This window comes from Mastigoproctus giganteus, chromosome 5, assembly GCF_048544385.1.
Source record: "Mastigoproctus giganteus isolate SK-2022 chromosome 5, ASM4854438v1, whole genome shotgun sequence".
NCBI lineage: Eukaryota > Metazoa > Arthropoda > Arachnida > Uropygi > Thelyphonidae > Mastigoproctus > Mastigoproctus giganteus.
In genome coordinates this window covers 157,844,650-157,869,795 of record NC_143579.1, presented here as the reverse complement: position 1 = coordinate 157,869,795, position 25,146 = coordinate 157,844,650, and the positions used below count along the sequence as shown (strand labels likewise).

General features: G+C 38.6%; 1 protein-coding gene across 1 annotated transcript in view; it reads right to left on the bottom strand.

Annotated features, from left to right (window-relative positions):
• The window catches only part of LOC150085791 (small ribosomal subunit protein mS39), a 261,590-nt gene that overhangs the window by 46,308 nt on the left and 190,136 nt on the right, over window positions 1–25,146 (bottom strand). The window contains exons 14-15 of the mRNA XM_090374693.1: window positions 16,031–16,081; window positions 11,670–11,750 (exon numbers count right to left, since the gene is read on the bottom strand). Coding sequence (XP_090230819.1) covers window positions 11,670–11,750; window positions 16,031–16,081 — 132 coding nt within the window. The remainder of the gene's footprint in view (window positions 1–11,669; window positions 11,751–16,030; window positions 16,082–25,146) is intronic.

The following is a 25,146-nucleotide window of genomic DNA, read 5'->3' as shown; positions in this document are numbered from 1 at the left end:
CAGCTCAACCTCCGCCCTTTCCATTTGCGCTCCAATGCTCTATCCAAGTATTGAATGGGAAACTCTTAAAGATCCTCACAACAGCAATCATTTCCCAATAATGCAAAGTTCAAACTTCCTGTTCATTACCAAGAGATAATCCAGTTAAATGAAAATTTCCAAAGGCTGACTGGATGAAAGAAATACAGCAGGCTTGTATTCCTTTCATCCAGCGCCACTCTATTCGCAATTAGAATTAATCACTTAACTGAACTCATTCCAAAAACAGTCGACTCATATCTGTATGCCAATGATCTCACAATCTCCTGCCACTCTCAAAACATGAACTATATTAAGAGACAACTGCAGATATTAATAAATCAGATCCAGATTTGGATGACACAAAACGGTTACAGACTATCCAGCCACAAATCTACTGCCATTCACTTCTGCACCACACGTAAAATGCATCCTGATCGTGAACTCCTATTCCAATAGCAAATAGTATTCGTCTGCTTGGCTTAATTTTTGACAATAAGTTAAATTGTCAAAAAAAATTAACATACTCAGATCCTTATCAGCAACAACCTGGGGAACAGATCGTTACACCTTGCTTCACTTATATAGATCCATAATCAGATCTCGTCTGGATTATGGTGCACCTGTCTTCGATTCTGCTAGGGAAAGTGCTTTATTTCGCCTCAACGTTCAGCTCTAGGTGCATTCAGAACTCCTCCAGTGCAAAGTCTGTATGTAGAAGCTTATGAACATCAGAAGAAAGATGTTATTACTGAACTATGCTACCAAGATCCAAAGCCAGTCGACCCATCCTAATTGGTCAATATTTAATGATCCACAAGCAACTGGGCCTGCAAGTATTAGGTTAATGGAACTAGCAGAAAACTGAAATATACAACTCAAAGTCCACAAAGAACCTATGGATCACGTTCCTCTATGGTCTGTCATCATAATGTCTTGTGACAACTATTTCCACCAATGGGGAAAATACCCTTTAACGGGTATTAACATCCAACAGCTGCACATGTACAATGTTATCCGGACTTCACTAAAATATATACTGATGGATCACGCACAGCAGTAGTATATTCCATGACACTATCATTTCTGCATCACTTCCAACATAATGCAGTAGTTACACCACTGAATTATATGCCATAAAGCTTGCGCTGGAAAACATTTTCCATCTCTCAATCGAAAAGAGCACAATTTACACAGACTCGCAAAGTGCCCATTAGCCCAAAGTCCCTATTAGCAATGCAAAAGATATCCTCACCTACTCATCCATTACTACAGCTCATCAGAGTTGATTCGTCTCAGAGAGCATGGGCAAAAGGTTGTCTTCTGCTAGATCCCAGGAAATGAAATTCCATATGATGCCGCCAAGCATCCATCCAGCACACCCCCCAATGAATTTTCTGATCTCTTTCAGCGATTACATATTCATAACAAACTCCTTGAAATTAAACCTGTATCACCATTGTGGGCCTCCAATTTCCACACAAACAGACAAGAAGAGGTAGTCCTCCCCAGAGCCCGAACAGGCAACACTCATTTGAAACATCTATTTCTGTTATCAGGTAATGACCCTCCAGTGTTCACACTGCCACAGGCCACTCACAATAAAACACATACTTCTGGAATGCACCTTGTATAACAATTCCCGTCTAATTTCATTCATCTGTCACTTAGCCATATCATAGGCAAAAATTCGAACGTTACAGAATTTTTCTTTTTTCTAAAACAAATAGGCTTATATAACCGTTTCTAACTGCTTCCATAGAAGCCAATAGAATTAATATTAACTACTATGATAGGTGCAATATGGCCTAAGTAGCCTCTGCACCAGAAAAATCCAAGCACAACAACTATATAGGCTGGGATCATTCTCTAAAAGCTGTCTGGCACATACGACAGCCTGTTGGACTGGAATGGAGGTAAATAGGGAGAAAATATCAAAGGACGACATGATCTTGTTGTCAGGAACTGTAAGGTTGTTGTTATTTGGTTTTTAGGAGCATTATCAGCTAATGGGATATGCGGTGGTTATTCACTGACCTTTCCATATTTGGTGGTCATGGGCTCAAACCCCGGTCTAATCAAGAAGCTTGTGCTACGGAGTTGCTGAACTGTAAGGTGTCTGATAAGGCAAAGAAACTCCTCGCTGTTGGACAGTATTTCCCACTAGGGGCATTAGGAGACAGGCGACGTGTTTTGATAGCTTGTAGGTTAGCAAATTGCAACAGGAGAAAATGGGCTGGAGAGAGAAACCTGGTTTATGCAACTGCCAACGCGTTGACTTTGATGGGTGGGTCACATACAGGATCGCAGACATTATGATCGAGCAGGAGGGTGAGAGCCTTGTTCAAATACTCTGAATGATCCAATACAACTGTGTGGTGTCCCTTGTCGGCAGCTGAGGTTAGAAGGCCATGAACGCTGAAGAACAGAAACCATCTTGAAGCGGATGTCAGCAGTTTCTTCAGGAAGGTGGGCTAAGGATACCACCACGGTGAACTTCATACTATAGGCGAGAAGATCGGATATTAGTTGTTTGCTGCTAAGATACAGGACAAAATTAGCGTCATCAGTAGGATGCATGTGCGTTCTTGAAGAGTGAGTCTCTCTGATTATGTTAAGGAACTTACGGTGCTGGTGAGAGCAGTAAGCATCAGAGATACAGTTTGACCTAGAAGCAAAGAGTGTGAATTAGTCTTGAGAATGCTGATAGAGAGGTCAAACCGTTTAGCTCCTGCATGAGTCTGAATTTGTTGAAGCCAGCTCTCGGTAATTCAAGGTGGAGGTAACCAATCCACACTTTTGAGGTTTGGAGACCGAAGTTGAAGGGAGCTTTATAACAGAAGCTTTTGGGAATAATGCAATGCAATTTGCATCAGTGCATGAAGCATAAATGTTCCTTGTTCAGGCTAATAAGATGAAAGACTTCTGAAGGCCATAATACGAACAAATGAAAGGGAATGGGCCTATGGCACTGCTTTCCATGGTGTGGAAGCAGTAACTAAAATAAATAAGTTTCAATATGACAAGTAGCTTTCAGGGTGACAAAGTTCTTACCACAGATGTTTTTTCTATCGAATCAGTATTTATTTATTATGTTAATTTGCACTCATTCTACAGTAACTTGTCTCAAGTAACTCAATATCTTGCATACACAAAGTCTGAAATTCAAATTGAATTTAAACGTGGTTTTTAGTTCAGTACACATTATATTAACTCACAGTTCATTTTATAATTCATATTATCAAAGTACTGCTGTGGTCTTGTGGAGACACACTGTATGGCAAAGCCCATTGTTAAGTGCCAGTGGCCACCATACAGAGTACAAATGAAAATTTATTTATTTCTTAGTACAGTGGATTCCAGTTATTTGGGGCAAATCTTAAAAAACAGAAACCAATCAAGAAAATAGCTAGAGTTTAATCGGGGCAAGAGACCACAAGCACTGGAGATTACCCTACGATTGTCTCAGACTCTACCACGTGGTTCGGCTGAAATTTTGGAGGTCACAACCATAAAACAATTAGCAGTCACCTGTTTATTGGGCTTTTCTGTTAGTGAAATCTATCATAAATGGACAGTAAACTTGATCTTACTGAATTTGCGATAACGCCGACAGCTGGAAATGTGTTTACACTTCCATGAAATCTTCAATCATATAAAAAAATTAATTTTCAGATCTTCTCTTCATTCCTATTTTTAAAGCTTTGAAACTCGTTACGCCGTGTTCTTTGTTATTGATAGCTTATTTTTTTACTGTTTTAAATTTTAACCCCCACCCACAAATGTCAGTGAACAGAAATGTCAACTAGTTCGTATGTACATATTACAGTACGTATTAATTATTCCGATTTTCACGTATCATTTAATTTTTTAATTGATAAGATAATAAAGGGTAAATTTGAGCTTAATATATCTTTGCTTTTATAGCCTATGGATAATATTCCTTCTATTTTCGCTAATTAGAATCGCTGTTTAATAGAATTAAAATTCAATTCACAAACGTGATCACAATGACCGGTGCTTACTGCACATCGTATAGTGAATGGTACTTTACTATGTTGAGTTCGTCGTAACGTGATTTGATTGTACAGTGAACCAATTGTAAAAAAAGGGGGGAGGGGTACATTGTATTTTTAACTATTTACGTGGAACTTTGGATAATTGGAGCAGCCGCTTAATCGGGCCAAAATGCACTAGTCCCGATGTGTCCCAAATAACCGGAATGGACTGTATTAGATTTGCCCCATGTGGTGAAAGGAAGTGGTAGGTTTTTGCTGAAACAGCCAAAAATATAATTAAATAAACAAATGCAATGCAAGAAAACTTCTTTCCTGTAATTTCAATTTAGGGATCCTAGTTTTGGTATTATTTATAAACATGAAAATTTATTCATTCTCCTTTCTGCTCTTATAGACTTTAATTAGACCCCATCTATGGTGGTGTCTAGTTATCATGTCTGGATCCTTTCTTTGAAAAGATATCAAGAATGTTGATGTCTTTCTTTTTTTACGGTCTACATTCTTCGACACATCATTCCCACTGTGGTCTTACAACTGCCACGAACAGTAAGAAACTATAAAGAAACTTGATATCGCTGATTTGACTGTTGATGATCCTGCTCAGATAGCTGATAATGCAACTGAGCAGCAGCCGGAAAGCAAGGCAATGGGAATTTCCAGGACTGCTGGGAGTCACAGTGGAACAAGTAAATACATGGGCTGTGTTAGGGTAACTAAGAGTAGAAACAGGTGCATGTACACCAATGCTAGGAGTATAGTTAATAAATTAGATGAGCTTGAAGTGCTAGTCAAGATATCAGAGACATGGTGTAACACAGATATAAGCAGTGTGGAACTGGAATTTGGGGACTACAACACGTACAGAACGGATGGACAGGAAGGGAGGAGGCGTTATGCTGTTAGTTAAGAAACACAAAATCTAAGGAAGTGCATCCAATTGATGTTGGTGTGACATAAGCACAGGGAAAGGAAAAATGAGAGAAAGTGTGTGTTATAGGCCTAATGAATCTGATGAGCAGTTGTGCAGAGAAATAGAGTGGGCCAGTAAATTAGAGTGTCTTATAATGGGTGATTTTCATTTCCCAGATATTGACTGGAATTTGTGGGTTGGTCACTCACACAACACACTAGCAAGGCTTTTGTGGATTTATTGGATGACAGCAGCAGCAGCAGCATGTTTGGGAGGCAACTAGAGGGAGTAATACTCTTGATCTGATTATCAGTAATGATTCTGCAGATAAAGGAACCGATAGGTGGCAGTGATCACAGTGTGCTGAAGTGGGATTTACGCAAAGAGGTAATTACCATCAAGGATAAAGGGAAGGATTTTTTTGCTTTTGTAAAGGTGACTACCGTGGTCTGAAACAGTATTTAAATTCTATACGGTGGAACCAACTGATGTTAAAACAGCAAATTCAAAATGGGAAGCATTCAAAGAATTAATCTTGGAAGCTACTAGGCTTTTCATACCAGCAAAGAAATATTGTTTAGGATTTAGGCCTAAATGGGTGACAGAGAAGAAAAATGCAAAGGATACATATAAATTAACATGTGAAGCCTATGATAGATATAAGCTGGTCTGTAAGCAAGTTACAAAAGAGGTTAGGCAGGCGAAAGCAGATTACGAAAAATCTTTGGCAAAGGATGCAAAGAGTTCTTTACTTATGTAAACTCTAGAAGGAAGGGGATGAATCAGGTTGGTCCACTAGATATCGATGGTTCAGCTGTTGATGATCCTGCTCAGGTAGCTAACAAACTAAATGAATATTTTGCATCGACATTCACACATGAGGAGTTATTCGGGGAGGGGAATGCCAGAGTTGAATACACCTCTGGCAGTAAGCTAGATAATCTTGTAATAACTGAGAATAAAGTGGAGGAGAAATTGTTGAAGATAAAAAAACACAAGAAAGGCACCTGGGGTGGATGGAATCTTCCAGTTATATTAAAGGAGGTGGCAAAGGAAGTAATAGCCATAATTATGAGAGCTTCCATGGACTGGAGATGTGCAAATGTGACCACAATTCACAAAGTAAGATCAAAGGGGTAGACAGATAATTACAGACCTGTTATTTTAACTTCTGTACCAGGGAAGTTAATGGAGGCACTGGTTAAAGAAGCATTGCACGATCATCTAGACAAGACTTCAGTTATAGCTCGGACACAGCATGGGCTTGTTAAGGGGAAGTCTTGTCTGACTAATTTGATTGGACGCAAAGAATAACTTTGATATCATATATTTTGATCTTAGAAAAGCCTTTGATACTGTTGCACATGGAAGACTACTGCACAAATTGCTGCTATGGATAAAGGGATGGTTGAGTGGGAGAAGATAGAGTGGTAATCAATAAACATTGCTCTTCGTGGACTAATGTTATTAGTGGAGTTCCTCAGGGTTCAGTGTTTTTTCTGTATTTATAAATGATACTGATGATGGTATATCAGGCTTAATGTCAAAGTTTGCAGATGATATGATGGTTGACAAGGTTGTTAATGACACTAATGACAGCACACTGCTGCAGATGGGCTGAGAGGTGGCAAATGAAGTTTAACATTGACAAATGTAAAGTACTACATATGGGAAGCAATAATCTCAGAGTAATGTACCAACTCTGTGGTACCACACTGACAGTGGTAGAGAATGAAAAGGACCTGGGGTAATTGTGCAGACAGTCCGCAAGATTAGCTCATGGTGTCTTGTCAATGATATACAGGAATTTTTCTAGCAGGGATAAGGAGGTGATTATCCCCTTGTATAAAGTAATGGTCAGACCACACCTTGAGTACTATACAGGATGATTCACTACCAGTGCGACAAACTTGCAGGAGGTGTTGTAGGGATCACAAAGACGAATCGGAATCACATAGCATTGCAGGGTCCGAAATGCCTCCGTCATGCGGTAGAGGTTGCGTGAACAGCGATCCCGCAGGAAGTCAGCATTCGCGAACCAGTTCCCGAAGCAGTAGGATGGACGAGTATTCAAACGTTGAACTGGCCGACATGCACCTCGCGTATGGAGCTGCGGACTGTAACGGGCGTGCCACTCTGTGCTTGTACCAGGAACGTTTCCTGCACAGGCGTGCTCCCCATCATACGATTTTCGCACGTGTGCACAGAAGGTTACGTGAGACTCGTTGTTTCACGAGAGGTACCATGAATCGAGAGCAAATGACAAGGATGCCAGACAATGAGGAGAATGTCTTACGTCTTGCAGAAGGCAATCCGAGTACTCGAGCGATAGGCCAACGATTGGGTATTTCCCAATCCACTGTATGGAGGATACTGTCAACAAACCAAATGAGTTCATACCATCTGCAATGCGTCCAATCATTGGAACCTACGGATTATCCACTCCGGAGGACTTTTGCTACTTGGTTTCTTCAACAGAAATGGTTTGCAAATGCTGACTTCCAGTATGATCGCTGTTCACACGACCTCCCCTTCAACGTCCTCTACCACATGACGACGGCATTTCGGACCCTGCAATGCTATGTGATTCCGATTCGTCTTTGTGCCCCCTACATCTCTTGCAAGTTTGTCGCACTGGTAGTGAATCACCCTGTATACAGGGTGATTCACTGGAGGCCTCATTTTAAGAAGGATGTAGAGCTCTTCAAATGGCAACAAGATTAGTGAATGGAACAAAGGGTTGATCTCACGAAGAAAGGCTTAAGTTTTGCAAATTACAGTGTCTGGAAACTAGGCACCTGCGAGTTGATCTGATTGAGGTGTATAAAGCCTTGAATGGTTTGAGCATGCTCAATGCTGATGGGGTTCTTCCTCCTGCTCAGAATAATCGCCTGAGAGGGCATAAATTCAAATTCAGGAAAGACGGTTGTAGGATAGATGTGCGGAAGTTTGCCTTTAGCCAGCGAGTGGTTGATAGATGTAAGTTTGTTCCAGCAGTCATTGTAGAAGTTGATAGCTTAAATAGATTCAAGGCGGAGCGAGTGGATGGGTGAAATAAGGATTTGTTTTTTTTTTTTTTTTTGGCTGATGCTATATAAGCTTGTTTTCTTGCATCATATGCCTATGCTAATCTGAATAGGTATTTTGCATCTACATTCAAAAATGAGGAGTTATTAAGGGAGGAAAACGCTAAATGTTTATCAAAGTGTAACAGGGTGCTTAATGATTTTGTAATAATTGAGAGCTAAGTGAAGGGGAAATTGTAGAAGTTAAACATAAAGGCACCTGGGGTGGATGGAATCTGTCAGGTTGTATTAAATGAGGCAGCAAATTAACCCTTAGCCATAAATATGAGAGCAGACTGGAGATGTGCAAATGTAACCCCAATTCATAAAGGGGGGGATCTAAGGGTGACACAAGTAATTACAGACCCGTTTATTTCTCCTGGAACAGAAGTTAAATTAAGGATGCACTGCAGGATCATCTATACAAGACTGCAGTAATAATTCAGACACAGCATGGGTTTGTTAAAGAAAAGTATTGTCTGATAAATTTTATTGGATATTATGATGTGGTCAGAAAGGAACTGGATGCAAAAAATAATTTTGATACTGTTGTACAAACTGGAGCATTAAGGGGAAGTTACTGCAATAGATAAAGGGATGGTTGAGTGGGCGATGGCAGAGTGGTAATGGACACTGCTCTACGTGGACTAATGTTATTAGTGGAGTTCGGTGCTGGGTCCATTGTTGTTTTATGTATTTATCAATGAAGGTATATAAAACTCAATGTCCAAGTTTGCAGATGATGCAAAGGTTGGCAGGGTTGTTAATGACAGTAAAGACAGTATGCTACTGCAACAGGATCTAGAAATGTTATGCAGATGGGCTGAGAAGTTGCAACTGAAGTTTAACATTGACAAATGCAAAGTACTCCATATAGGTAGCAGTAACCCAAGAGCAACCTACCAATTGTGTGGTACTACACTCAGGGATGTGGAGAATGAAAAAGACTTGGGGTAATTGTGCAGACGGACTGCCAGAGCAGGTCATAGAGTTTTGTGAATGATAAGCCTAGTGGTCAGGCGCGCTTGTGCATAAGTATACGTGCCTTGAGTGACCGGGGTTCAAGCCCGTGACTGCTGAATACGGTACTGTTTCTTGTATTCTGTGTATGTTGTAAACTCCTCTGACCGTTTGGTCGTCCCGGAGTATAAACAGAAAATTTATTTATTTATTTATATATAGAAATTTTGCTAGTAGACAAGGAGGTTATTATCCCTTTGTATAAATAAGCAATGGTCAGGCCACACCTTGAGTACTGTATACAGGTCTGGAGGCCTCATTTTAGGAAGGATGGAGGGTTGCTAAAACGAGTACAGAGAAGGGCAGAAAGACTGGTGAGGGGAAGAAAGGCCTAAGTTTTGCAAATTGCAGCATCTGGAGACTAGGCACCTGCGAGGTGATCTGTTTGAGGTGTATAAGGCCTTCAATGGGTTGAGCATGCTGAATTCTGATGGGATTCTTCTGCTGGCTCAGATTATGAACTTGAGGGGGCATAAATTCAAGCTGAGGAAAGGCAGTTGTAGAATAGTTGTGTGTAAATTTGCCTTTAGCCACTGGTGGTTAATTCCATCTGTTGTTGTGGAAGTTGATAGCTTAAATAAATTCAAGGAGGGAATGGATGTGTGAAATTTTTTTTTTGAGCTAATGCTACCTAAGGTCATACGCTTGCTTTCTTGCATCACACACCTCCATTACTATAACAACAAAACACCATGTGTCTTTGTCTGCACTGTACCGAAAATTTTCATACCTGCTCTAATTGTAATCCCTAAATTCCTTTCTTTGTCTACCTTTTTTAAATTCAACACCACCAAGTGTGTGTGTGTGTAAGTTTTTTTGTTAGTATTAGTGTAATATGTTGCATTTTTTTTTGTATTAAAACATAGTTGGCACTTTTGTAACCATGTGTGAAACCTGTTCAAACCATTCCAAAGAAGAGCTGCTTGCCACTGATTAATAATTATGCCACTTCTTCAATGTCATTTAAGAAAATCAGAAACAATAGTGGTCTCAGTACTAATCCATAAGGAACCACACTTGTTACATTAGCCCAATCCAAAGAATAACCATTAATCATAACCCTGCAACCTATCTACGGATTTGCCTATAATCATGTTCCAGTGATGTTGAAATTTTCCCATTACAAAACCATATCATATATCTTTCACAATTCCATTTCAATCTAAATGACCTTGTATTGTGTTCTTGACCATTGCCATTACTGAAGTCAGACTGACTGCTCTGTAGTCCTGAGTTGGATATCATCATTCTTCTCTTTCTTGGTGGTTCCTTTCTACTTCTGACTTTTGTTTTTTCTCTCAGGGTAATTCAGAATTTTTTTTTTTTTTTTTTCTGGTGCAGCATAAGCTTCAGGCTTCCTTGCACTATATGGCTAATAATAATTAGTGATGTGTCAGCACTTCTCCCAAGTCCAATGATACTTCATAATGAACAATCTTCTGTAATATCAGAATTGCTAATTTTATACTGCTCCTCCACACCACAAATGGTGTTTTGTCTGTAAATATTGATACAAAGTTTGGTGAAATGAAGAAGCTTACCAGCTATTTGGATGGAGATGACTCCTTTGATGTAGTCTCCTTGGTCATTAGAAATCCAACCTTTAAAGCGAACTTTAAGCTTACAAAACAAAGCAGATCACAGGAAGCTAAATCCGATGAGTTTGGCAGATGGCTAAGTAGAAAGACCACTAAAGAGTGCTTTGCAAGGAATTCCCGAATGAAAAGCAATGAGGGTGTAGGGTTATTGTGCAGTACTATTCAGAGAAAAAAATATGTACAGAGTATCTGTACATGCTATTACAAACCTTGGAGAAGACAGATTTTTCCATTAGGCCTTTATATCCAGGTCACAGCCATACACCCATAATTCATTATCAGTATTGATGGAAGGAACAAATTGTGGGTAAGCGGCACGTTGAAGAAGATCCTGACATAAAAGTACACACCGCTCTCTGTGATTAGTGAGGCTGCAGGGTTTGAACTTTGTGGATAGTTAAATGGCATTCACTGTTCAGATTGTGAAAAGGAGAAAATAAATCATTGAATCTGAAGTGTGGTCAGAGCAAGGATCATCTTTAAACTTTGCAAATCACTGAACAGCATCTATTCTGATAAAATATTTCATGGGTGTCTGTTGCACATTACCTGAATATGAAATAAAATTATGGGTAATTTTACTGAGCACGGAAAAGTTCTAAACCCAGTATTTTTTTGATTATATCTTGTATTGTCTAACACAGCACATTTTGAAACCAAACTAAATTTCTCCCTGCTTTAACTGAATTACATAGTATTCATTCAATGTAATGTAGTGCTGTTAGATGAGCTGGTCATCCAAAGACTAAATACAAAATCTGCAGATGCAATAATATTTGCATGCTTTTTGGACTACATGCACATATTATTGACTTTTTGTTATTTCTAAAGTAGTTTTAAGTATGACCTCCTCCTCAACGAAAGTTTCGTTACCAGTCTATTATTAACTTGTTGAATAGTGATCTAAGAAAACTTTCATCATGTGGAGATCAGACTGGTTGCCACAATTATTATCATATTAATAAACATTTTAATAATTAATTAATCATTAAATAGTTAAGAGTTTAATAAAAATTAAAAAGGCAAAAGATTGTTTTACCATCTTTTGGATGATGAATCTGAAATTCTTTTCCCTCCACATGATCCATGACATCATATAATATATGTCTACGTGGACTTCCTATAAATTAAACACATAGTAGCACAACAAACATATTTTTAAAAAATTGGTTTATTTTAATAAACACAATAAAGAACAACTTATGAGAGTGTAAAAATGAAAAAAGATAATGTAAATTAATAAATTTCTCTAATTCAAAAGAAGCATTCTGGATTATTCAAGGAGCAATGTACAGGAGTGGCCTTTATTTATAGAAAGCAAACTTATCCCATCCCAAATAAATAATGGCTTCTTAATAGACACCATTATTATTTTAAAAGGCATAAGAAAACAATACATATCAGATTACCAATAAAGATAATTTTCCACCCTGTCATCAATTATCCATACTAATATAATGTTTTGATAAAATTTATCATCTTGCCATGCTCATGAAAGTTCATCGTAATAAAAGTAATTCTAAATGCATTTGAAGTGTTGTGATGAAGATACTCTAGATATTATACTAGTTTTATAGTGAACACTTTGTTCCCTAAAGAGAAATTACATAATTATAACAACTGGAAGAAAATTTTCTAACCTTCTGTTTGCATTTTACAGATTTATCTTTGTGAAGTCTATTGCTGTGGTTAAGAGTTCACTGGAAACTAAGGATTTTATTTTTTTAAGTTCATCATACTAAACCAATCTTAAAAAAATTAAATAGCCCATTATTATCATTAGCTGTATATGGTGCAAGGAAGCCCTTCACGGTAGATACAAGCGGCCCCCAAATCAGTTTAGTTTTAGCTGCTGTTACCATCTGAGAGAGAACAAGAGTCAGAAGTAGAGGGGAATCACCAAGGAAGAGAAGAATGATGATATCCTTTTTGCCTTTAGCCAGCAGGTGGAATAGATTTCCACACATCTATTCTACAACTTTTTCCTCAATTTGAATCTATGCCCCCTAAGGTTCTTAATCTGAGCAAGAGGAAGAATAACATCACTTAGCAGGCATTGTGATTTGCAGTACTTAAGCCTTCCTTGGTAAGAGCACCCCTTTGTACCCCTCACCAATCTGTTGTCGTTTTTGTACTCATTCTAGCAACTCTACATCCTTCCTAAAATGAGGCCTCCAGACCTGTACACAGTACTCTAGGTGTGGCCTGACCATTGCCTTATACAAATGGATAATCACTTCCTTATCCCTGCTAGAAAAATTCCTATATATCATCGACAATACACCAGGAGCTACTCTTGCAGCCCGTCTGCACCGCTCAGAAAACTTCATATCTGTCTGCACAACCACCCCCAGGTCCCTTTCATTCTCTACCACTGTCAGTGTAGTACCACAGAGTTGATACGTTGCTCTGGGGTTGCTGTTTCCCATATGTAGTACTTTACATTTGTCAATGTTAAACTTCACTTGCCACTTCTCAGCCTTTCCAGATCCTCTTGCAGTGGCGTAGTGTCTTTGACAACCCTGCAAACTTGGACATTAAGCTTGATATACCATCATCAATATCATTTATAAATACAGAAAACAATAATGGACCCAATACTGAACCCCGAGGGACTCCACTAATAACATTAGTCCACGATGAGCAGTGTCCATTGATTACCACTCTGTCTTCTCCCCCTCAACCACCCCTTTATCCATAGCAGCAGTCTTCCATGTGCAACAGTATCAAAAGCCTTTCTAAGATCCAAGTATATAATATCAAAGTTATTCCCTGCATCATAGTATCCAATCAAATTGGTCAGGCAAGACTTTCCCTTAACAAAACCATGCTGTGTCTGAGCTATAACTGGAAGTCTTGTCTAGATGATCCTGCAGTGCTTCTTTAACCAGTGCTTCCATTAATTTTCCAGGAACAGAAGTTAAACTAACAGGTCTATAATTACTTGTGTAGCCCTTTGTGAATTGGGGTCACATTTGCACATCTCCAGTCCATGGGTACTTCCTCTGAGTCCAAGGAAGCTCTCATAATTATAGCTAAAGGTTTGCTTACTTCCTTTGCTGCCTCCTTTAATATAACTGGATAGGTCCCATCCACCCCAGGTGCCTTTCTTGTATTTATCTTCAACAATTTCTCCTCCACTTTACTCTCAGTTATTACAAGATTCTCTAGCTTACTGCCAGAGTTCAATACACCTTTGGCATTCCCCTTGCTGAATAACTCCTCATGTGTGAATGTCGATGCAAAATATTCATTCAGTTTGTTAGCTACCTGAGCAGGATCATCAACAGTGGACCAATCTGATTCATCCCCTTCCTTCTAGAGTTTACATAAGTAAAGAACTTTTTGCTGTTTTTCTTTGCATCCCTTGCCAAAGATTTCTCGTAATCTGCCTTCGCCTGCCTAACCTCCTTTGTAACTTGGTTACAGATCAACTTGTATCTATCACAGGCTTCTGTGTCACGTGTTAATTTGTATGTATCCCATGATTTTTCTTCTCTACTATATGTCTCATTAATTCATCTGACATCCACTTAGGCCTAAACCTTGAACAATATTTCTTAGTTGGTATGTAAAGCCTAGTAGCTTCCAAGATACGTTCTTTGAATGCTTCCCATTTTGAATTTGCTGTTGGTAACATCATCAGTTGGTCCCACTGTATAGAATTTAAATACTTTCTCAGTCCATCGTAGTCGCCTTTACAAAAGCAATAACTCTTCCCTTTACTCCTAATGGTAGTTACCTCTTTGAGTAAATCCCACTTCAGGACACTGTGATCACTGCCACCTAGTGGTTCATTTACCTGCAGATTCTTAATGCATGAAGGATCACTACTGATAATCAAATCAAGAGTATGCCTCCCGAACATGCTGATGTAGAAAACAATCATCCAATAAATCCACAAAAGCCTTGCTAGTGTGTGAGTGACCAGCATGTGGTGATCTGGGAACATGTTGTGTTTAATTGTATGGATTTACTGAATAATGTTGATAATGTAACTTGTCTGGTGGATAGGATTGAGACATAACAAGGGAAAATTTTGCAAATTCAGTTTTCATGAGAAGGAATATATTTTTGCAATTGGAAGAGTTAAGGTTGAATTGGTGGACTGTACCCACTTCTTTACATGGAACAGTATATTATTTTTTATATAAGAACAGAGAAAATTCTATGCAGAGGTGAACAGGATGTTGGTACTGTTTCCTTAATGGGTGGGTGTCCACTTCTGCTCCTGCGAATGCAGTTGGCAAGATGCCTTAGTTATTTTTCTTGAATTTGATCCTGCAATAACACCTTCTTCCAGCTTGGTTTTGGAGGCAATACTTGTGCTCACTGTGAAAATGTCTCTTCACCAGATTGTTGTGCTGTAGCTGAGGGGATGACCTCAGCTACAGTACAGTTGATTTGTAATGTGAATGTGAAATTTGTATTGTAAATAATTGTATACTGTACTATGCTATTTCTATACGTATGGCAGATTCTTTTGGCTAGGGGCCGCTTTACTCAATAAATGAAAAAAAAAAAAAAAAAAAAATGGATACTAACTGTGTGATACTACACTCGGGTCATGGAGAATAAAAAGACCTGGGGGTAATTGTGCAGTCAGATATGAAGTTTTCTGAGTAGTGCAGACAGGCTGCCATAAGGAGGTGATTATCCCTTTGTATAAGGCAATGGTCAGGTTGCACCTTGAATACTGCGTACAGGTCTGGAGGCTTAGGAATGATATAGAGTTGCTAGAATGATTACAGTGAAGGGGAACATGGGGGGGGGGATGCTCACCAAGAAAGGCTTAAGTTCTGCAAATTGCAGCATCTGGAGAATGGGTGGTTTGAGCAGGCTCAACGCTGCTGGGATTCTTCCTCTTGCTTAGATTACAAACCTGAGGGGGCATAAATTCAAATTGAGGAAAAACAGTTGTAGAATAGATGTGCAGAAATTTGCTTTAGCCAGTGGGTAATTGATTCCCAGAACAATTTCCATCTGTTGTTGTGGAAGTTGGCAACTTAAATAAATTCAAGGGAGAACTGGATAAACTTTTGGAGCAAATGGATTATATGGAAGGTGTTCACAATATGAGATACAATTAAAACGATGCATAAACACTACCTTGGTAGTAGAAATAATGTGTGTGCATTGCCCATGCATAAATAAACTCCTTCAATTAAAAACTTGTTACAAATCTGATGATGATGTATGAGATGGCTCTGAATTATGGAGATTGAATTCCAATATGATTAATAAAAAATTCAATACTTCGTAAATAGCTGAGAAATATCTTAAATATATTCAGTAAAATTCAAGGTTAATTACATTACATAAAAAAAAAAAAAAAGAATGTGATTAAATAGTATAATAATATAAAACATTTAAAGAAAACAACAAAACTGTATAACTTACTGTCCTTGCCAAAGATTATTAATAAATAATAATATGTCCCTAAGCTTGGTTCTGAAAATGAAAATGAGTTCTTTTAGAAATCAGACAAATTTTCTTTCGTCTTCTAAAAGTGTATTTAAAAACACTGGCAACTTTGGCCAATATGTATAAATCACATACATCTCTCTAAGAATAAAATGAAACACTTATGGTTGCAGAGTATATTCTTGTTAAACACTTTGGTAGTGTTCCCAAGGGTTCTGGTCCCTTCAGTTACAGATTAACTTTGCTAATATTGTTTTAATATATATATATATAGCATCAACAAAAAATGAAACAGCTGTTTTGTCGACGAATCAATACAAATTTTCAATGCTAAACCAACTTAAACATACGCAGTAAAATTCAAGATTACATGCATAAAGAATGTGAATAGTGTAATAATATGAAGGATGATGAGAAAATTCTGATAGGCCTAAATAAATATATATATATAAAATATTAAAGAAAAAACAAATATTAGTGTCCTTACCAAACAATATTAATAAATTTAGGCCAGATTTACTGGCCTCTATTAGTAAACTTATGGTGACCAATGAAAAATATATTGAGTCTAAGAGAACAGAACTTGCATGCTTGAGGCTGTCACAGATATTCCCTCAGGTACGACAAGTTGGGCTTACTACTGGGAGTCTAAAATATTGATGGAACTAATATTTGGCAAAGTCCGTCATTCTGTGACTACCAAATTCTCTGTTTGCTCTGAGTATAACCCCATGTATAAATCCTAAAATACCAGAAGTGTCCACCCAACTGTGCCATCCACACCACACAGAGGAATGCCTCCGCTTCGGTGTCCGTGTTACTAGGCAATAGTAGTTGGTAGATGACTCTCATCAACTGGTACAATGCCACCATTTTGCTTTGGAGGCTTGAAGTGGTGGAACCCATGTTTAGTCTTCAGAACAAAGATCTGGCAACCTTCCATCATGCAATATGATTGATGAGCATCCATGGCAAGATCCAATCTTGCCATGGATGCTCATCAATCCACTGTAAAATACTGTTCACTGGCCAACTGCTAGATAGTCCCTCAACAGTTACTAACCCTATTGTTAACTCTCTAGGAGGGGCTGCCAGATCAGTTAGTGTATAATCTTGTTGCCTTTACCCTGCCAGATAGTGACTAAAGGGAAGTCTGAGTAGTGGAGACATTGTTCAGGTCATGTGAAGGAGCTGGGTTCTTTAAACCCAGCTCCTTCACATGACCCAAATTTCATTGCTTCACACGTGTCCTCCCACCTTCTCATACTACTGAATACATCATGACTAGTCAATCTAATAGACCAAACTTATCTGTGAAAAGATCTAAACCTCCCAAACACTTCCTCATTCGTTTCAATGTCAATGATGTATATTTCCACTTACAGTATGCTTGTTTGTTATTTGGTTTTTAGGAGCATTAGCAACTAAGGCCATATTGCTCCGGGATACGCGGTGGTCATTCCCTGACCTTTCCGTATTTGGTGGTGACGGGCTCGAACCCCGGTCTAATCAAGAAGCATGTGCTACGCACTGCTGCTCCTTCCCACCTGGCTACGGAGGCACCTCTTACAGTCTGCCTAGCCCCATGTAGTTTTGTCTTACAGAAACCCAATTATTGGTTGATTCAATCACTGCTCATCTTAGTTGTACAATTCCTTTTGTTTCAAAGGTGGTATTTGTGCATATGTCCACTCTGATATTCCGTCAGTAATTTGTAATCTCCTCTTTTTGATCTTCTCTGGCTTAAAATCTGTCTACCATATTTTGACAAATTCATCTGTTGCCTCTATCATTCTCCCAACTCCACTAATCACTTGGAACTCTTTGACTTTCTCAGTCCAGATTAAAATGTGCACAACTCCAGATGGCTTCAATTTTCTAGTCACATGGACCCAGCTAGTCGAGATGCTGAGGCTTTTGCAATTACTAATGGCCTTGAACAGATTTTTCATTTACCTTCCAGAATACCAGACAATCCTAATCACACAGCCAACATTCTTCATCTTTTTCCCAACTCTTCCAAGTACTTGGTTGAGGTGAGTAGTCCTCTAAGCACTTTAGATCACAAATAGTCTCTTTTCTAATGGAGCATTTCTTTCATGACCATTGCAGATGGGATCATCTGCAAGATTTATTTTTCTTGGTTGGATTATTGTTTTAAATCTTCTGACGTCAATGTTTGCTCAGATTGTGTTAGTGAACTTATTCTCGTAGGAATGCAATTCTTTATTTCACACTCCACCCTAAAATCTCCTCCTTTATCCAAACCTTGTTTCAAAAAATGTGTTAAGACTGTTCAAGAATAAGATCTGCAGGTTCATTTTCTGCCTAAACTAAATCTTGTAATAATTGCAAAGCAGTTATTAATTAGGCTAAGAGTGGAAAACTTCCTTCTTTTCTAAATGGCAGTCGAGCATTCTGGTCTCTCGTTAAAGCTATTGGCTGCAACTTTTGCTCATCTTTCCTGCCACCTAAGCTAAAGATAAAGCTGATCTACTAGCAACCTACTTTCCTTCTAACTTGTGTATGATGTAAACCTCCTCCTACCATTCCCAGTACACTCTATTTCAATGTCTCCTGTGGTTTTTCTGTCAGAAGAATTTTGAACAGTCTTGATGGTATTTCCGCACTTGTTTCTCAAAACCTGTGATCCTGAACTTACTCTTGTTGTATATCACCTGTTTATGTTTTCTTATTCCATGAGTGTTTTACCTTCTGCTTGGAAATTTGCTAATATCCAGTTAGTTCTTAAAAAGGGTGACGAATCCCTTCCATCCAATTATCATCTCATTCCGCTTCTACTCTTTCTAAAGTAATGGAGAACTCCATTAACTGCCACTCCTAAACTATCTAGATACCTTCCATCTGATCAATGATCACCAGTATGGATTCCATCAGTGTCGATCCATTGGTGATATACTGGCTTATGTTACCCATCTATGGACAAATTCGATGGAAAAGTTTGGTGAAACTCAAGCAGTTGCTCTTGTCATTTCACAGGCTTTTGATTGTGTTTAATATAAAGGTATTCTGAATAAGCTTCCATCTTATGGTTTTACAACTGTTTTTTGTAATTACGTATCCAGTTCGCTCACTGTGGGTGACGGTAGATGGCTCTGTCTAACTTCTCCACTAAAGGAGAAGTTAGTGGACCCTTGGTATTTCTAAAGGGTCAGCTCTTTCTTCCACTCTCTTCCTATTGCATATTAACCGCCTTCTTCCATAGATTGGAAATCCTATCCATAGTTTTGCCGATGATAGTACATTGCATTCCACTACCAATTCCTTAAATACTCATCTCCAGTGGGTCAAAGATAATTTCAATCCTTCCAAAATTCTATCATCGTTCCCCAGGTTGACGTATTAAGCTTCTCCGTCGTTGATTTCACTCCATTTTCCTCCTCTCTTAATGACATTGGTCTTTATCATGTCCTGCCATCTCATTCTTGGTCTCCCCCCCCCTGGTCTTTTGTCCCTTAACTGTAAATCAAACATTCTTCTTCTTGGCAAACGCCTCTCGTTCATCCTCTTGACATGTCCAAACCATTTCAAATGGGACTTTCAATCCTATTCTGGAGTTTTTCAACCCGAATTCTCTCCCTAATCACATCATTCCTGATTTTGTTGCGTCTTGTCTTTCTGGCTATGCTCCTCAAAAATTTCATTTCTGCCCCCTGAATTCTGCTTTCATCCTTTTTCCTCATAGTCTAAGTCTCATATGCATATGTCAGAATTGGTACGTAATAGGTCTGATATATAGCCTACTTACATTTCAGTGGTATGTTCCTGTTCCAGATCAGATCTCTTGTCTGCCTACAGAAATTCCTACCCACTTGTATCCTTCTACTTATTTCTTCATCTATTACTCCAGTAATGATGAAGTAATGGTGCTTCCTAGATACTTGAAGTTGTTAACCATTTTTAGTTATTTCCCTTACATTGTAATGTATCCGTCAAACTCGCCACTCCTCTTTAGAACCATTACTTCACTCTTCTCCTGACTAAAAACCAGTCCAAATTCATTGGCTATACTAGCCCATATATCAATTTGCCGTTGCACTTGTTCCCTGCTCTCTCCCCATATGCAGAGGTCATCTGCGAAGAGCATGACTTTCATCTGGTGCTGTCCAAGTTGTTCCACCACTACACTGCACATCAGTAGTGGTGACAGGATACCTCAAACCTGATGTTATTTCGAAGCGCTCCGTCAACCCCACCACTGTTCTTACTTTGCTCACTGTACTGGTGCACATATTCTCAATTCTCTCCACAAGATGTTCCTCTATCCCCAAGTTTCTCGAACCTTCCCACACTTTCGCTTTCTTTATTGTGTTCATAGCACTTTTCCATCAGTTGCCTGATGCAGAAAATTAGATCCACTGTCGATCTGCCAGGACTAAAGCCGTACTGCCCTGGCCATCCTATTTTCAATCGTTCCTCACATGTGATGCCTCTATAATTGGAACACCATTCAGATCTTAAGGAACAGTCTGTATGTCCATGCTATCCCTGCCTTGCTCGTAGCCTTCAGAATTTCTCCATTTATCTCATCCATACCAGCAGACTTACCTGTCTTTATGTATTTCCATGCCTGCACTACATCATTCCAAGTCAAGTCTGTCTGCTTTCTCTGTATCTTTGCTTTCATCCCCTCTTTTATGATCAACCTACCTTTGTCCCTTTTGCTGGCTATCCTGCACGTTCAACAGATTTTCAAAATTCTTTGTCCTTGGTTATTAGATTCTCATCCATCAAGTATTTGCTCTGTTCACCATCTCTTCTCCTTATCATACTATACAGCGTCTTTTATTACCATTGATATCTTGTTGTAGAGTTTCACTCCATTCTTCCAACTAGTCTTATTTCCTTGTTAACTATCCACTTGGCCCCCCTCTCCCTTTATTCTTGTCATTTCTGTTCTGAAAGTAGATCCTGAATGCATTATTCTTCATTTTCACAGCCTCTCTCATCCTATCATTCCACCATGGGGTTTCTTTCCATCTCCTATTGCTTGTCCTACTATACAGTCTTTGAATGCTTTCCATTCTGATTCCACTGTCTTAGGTACAACCTTCCTGAACTCTTCTCTGATCATTGCCCCTTTTTCCTCTTCTTTAAACTTCCACACCTGCAGTTTTCTCTCTCTTGTTATTTTGATTTTCTTCAATTTAGGGAATCTTAAAACTCCAACAACTAACTTGTAATCACTACCCAAGCAGATACTAGGAATGCCTTGACATCCACTAGTCTTCTGTCGCTCTTTATCCAGTATATAGTCAAGGAGGGATTCCTGTTAACCATCCCAACTGTATCTTGTCACTTTGACTCTTCTTGAACCAGGCTGTTCCATAAACAGAAATCCAACAGCCTGTCACCATCATCATTCCTAGGTCCCCAGCCATGCGGACCCATAACGTATCTAGTCCTTGTCTCTCCACTCCGACTTTTGCATTCAGGTCACCCATGATGACTATATCTCCAGCTTCTCCATTTCTTTGCAACCGGTTTGCGGTGCATAACATTGTACTATCTTCAATGTTTAATTGACATGAGTCTCACTGATATTGTTCACCTCCATTAGCCTTTCCTTAACCCTGTGATCTATAAAGATGGCTACACCCTTCCTCGCTACATCACCCCCAGACCAATATAGGTAATAGCCTCCTCATAACTCTCTACACCCATTTCCTTTCCATTTTGATTCACTCAATCCAAGTATGTTTATTTTTCTGTCCTTTAAGATGTCCACACACTCCTCAATTTTTCCTGACTATGTCATAATATTGAGTGTGGCTAGTTTAATATATGTCATTAGCTGATCTTGTTGGTTGTAGATACCACCACATCTAGGCTAATTAGTTTTGAGGCTTCTTTTTCTATTAAAGGCAATAAATTTAAGCTGCCGATCTGCCAAATCTGTCGCAGCCATATAGATGTGGTAGCTCTTATTCAATGGTGAAGCTTCGTCGTGATGTCACAATTTATGCCGATTTGCTAGTCACCACTGAACAAGTAGGTGGCACTGCCACTGTAGTTCTTTTATATCATGGATAAATCCAAATGGCTGACTCGGTCCAAAACTCAGTCCTGCCTTAAATCACACAAAAAAGGATTCTTTTCCCTTATGCTTATCTTCGATGACACTCAGATTTCTACACAAGATCACATATCTCGATTAAGGTTTATTTACCCTGATTTTTTTTTTTTTTTTTTTTTATGAAACCCCCAAACATGAAAGGTATCAAAACCTATAGTACTTAGTACCATGCATGGGGGGAAGGGGATGCCAGAAACTTTGCTCTAGAGACTAAACATTGGTTTCACCACTTCAAGCCTCCAATAAGCAAAGTGGTGAATCTCTCCTGAATCTCTCAGCATTACTTTTCTTATAAACAGCTACTCACTGTGTACAAATCTTGAATCCACCTTCCCATAGAATATTGTTTTCACATGTGGGGCGGTGCCCCCAAAACCTCTGTCAAGCTTATAAACTCCATTCAAAAGAGGACGGTTAAGTTAATTAATGACTCGTCTCTAACAGAGCTTCTTCACTCTCTGTCTCACAAACATTCTGTTTCTGCTATGTGTTTTCTATAGATACTTCTAGGGGTACTGTTCTTCTGAATTGGCTTCTATAATTTAACTCTCCCTTCCAAACCATCTGAAAATTACAATCTACAGAAATTAGAAAATAAAACTTCTAATTAAATACACAACAGTTGATTGACAGTAGGCAGTTAATAGATGTCACATAGCATATGATGAGAGACCAGTTAATCTTAAAACATGAATTGCAGATTAACCTTTTTGGTGATGATGTTTTTATTAAAATGGTATTAGCAATTTAGTTTGACATCAAATACTTGAACTTATACTCTCTAGTGGGAATAAGCTCAAGTTTTGAATGCAGAAATACATAAAATTTTTCAAAATGTAATATATATATATATATATATATACACACTGAAAGGAGAATTCATGGGGGTTCCTCAGCAATGCAAAGCTGTCACCCTTCTCGCCAGTGGATGAACCCACCCCTTTGCAGGTTCGCTGCATTCATGTAGATGGCAATTTGATGTCAGTATGGAAAAAATACGTCATGAGTTAACCGACTTTGAAAGAGGGATGATAGTTGTGCCTGGTGCATCAGTCACTCTATCGCTGAGGTGCTACAGAAATTGTACCATTTCTGGAATAACATCTCATTGTGGACAGAGCTGTTGGCGGACATAGGTGGTGGATGAACATGGCTGTCGACACCTGCCTGTTTCAGCCAACTGGAAAGTGACAGTGGCACAAATCACCACAGACTTTAACAAGGGAGGTGCCAGAAATGTCTCCACCAAGACCATCAGGTGATCATTACCAACAATAGGTTATGGGAGCAGCCAATGCACCAGAGTCCCATTGTTAACACCATTACACAGGACTCTATGCCTCAAATGGATGATTGGAGATGGGTCTCCTGGTCCGATGCATCACGTTTCCAGTTATTTCGAGTGGACGAGAGGAAATGTATCTGGTGGAAACTGCCCGAAGCTATGCACCCGTCATGTCAACTAGGAACTATTCAGGAAGTTGGACGGCCGGTAATGGTCTGGGGTGTGTTCAAGCACAGGTTGGGACCTCTGGTCGCAACAGCTCACTGTCTAGATCAGGGGTGGGCGACAGCCGGCCCGCGACGATGTTGAATCCGGCCCCCTCGGTAAATGCATAAATATAGAAAATCCATACCTGACTACACTCGCCGTAAACGTTCGGCTTAATTCGGTTCAATCGGGAATCGCGGCCAGTACAACAGTAACCAAGTGATTCTACGCAGCATCAAAGAGTTATTTCCTAATTATTATTGTAGCATCGATCGAACGAAGTTCCTTTGGGTTTGACTTCTTATTGAAAAAAATAATATTGGTACGAGATGTTTTATGCCTTTTCTAATTATTACAATTTTTAATTTAATATAATTTATAGCCCATAAAATGAGCCAATTAAAAAAAAAAAGAAAAATTGATGCCGAATGCCGCATTTTCAATGATAATTGGACATTCAGATATTTTTTTTAAAAATACATTAATAATTTGGTAATTCAAGTAATATAACATTTTTTAAGTTCTGATTTTTTTTATTAAATTGTTCAATCTATTCCGGCCTGCATCATGATACGAAAAAAGTTGCCCACCCCTGGTCTAGATCATTGTTTCTCTACCTGTGGTCCATTGGAAGGTAAATTTTATTGTAAGTATAAAATATAATCACAATTAAAATTGGAAATCAACTATTTACTTTGTTGTTGCAAATCAAGAGGTATCCCTTACAATGTCTTACATTGTGTGTCGCCACCACACTGTTGGTGAGGCCACAAGCTTTCATCTGTCACAGTTGATCACCAGCTTCTGAGCATGTAATATGTATTGGATTTGTTTTTGTGTATTCATAAAGTATCTTTCACAAAAATAGTGTGCGAAAATAACTTAAAATTTGTAGTGATTATTTGATTTTATATGTTGGGTGAGCTTTTTTAGTATATTTTTAATTATATTTAAGTGACATTTTGTTTGTGATTGGAATTATTTATTTTAGGAATTTAATATCTGCCCTATACTGAACAACATGGATAAATGGCTAAAAACAGGATTTTTGAAGTGAATACTTGATACAAGTTGGGAATATATTAGTGAAGAAACCTGTAATGATGAAGTATTACAACCTACTACTAGTTCTGCGAAAGGAAAGAGAATGAAGATAATCAGGAAGTACAATGAATCATATTTAAAATTGGGCTTTGCGTAAAACAGAACTGAAACTGAACCAAAAACCCATATGTGTTTGTGCTATGAACAGTTGCCGAATGAAAGGTTAAAACCAGCAACTTTTCATTGTCATTTAGAAACAAAACATATTAATTTCAAAAGTAAGCTGGAAGATTTTTTTAAAAACCATTTAAATAAACTTCAGATAGAGAAAAACATCATTCCCTTGTGTTAATCAGAATGAAAAGTTATTGAAAGCTTCATATTTAGTCAGTCTGCAAATTTCAAAATCAGGGAAAACCCATTCACAATTGGTGAAAGATATTGCGAGGACAACGATTA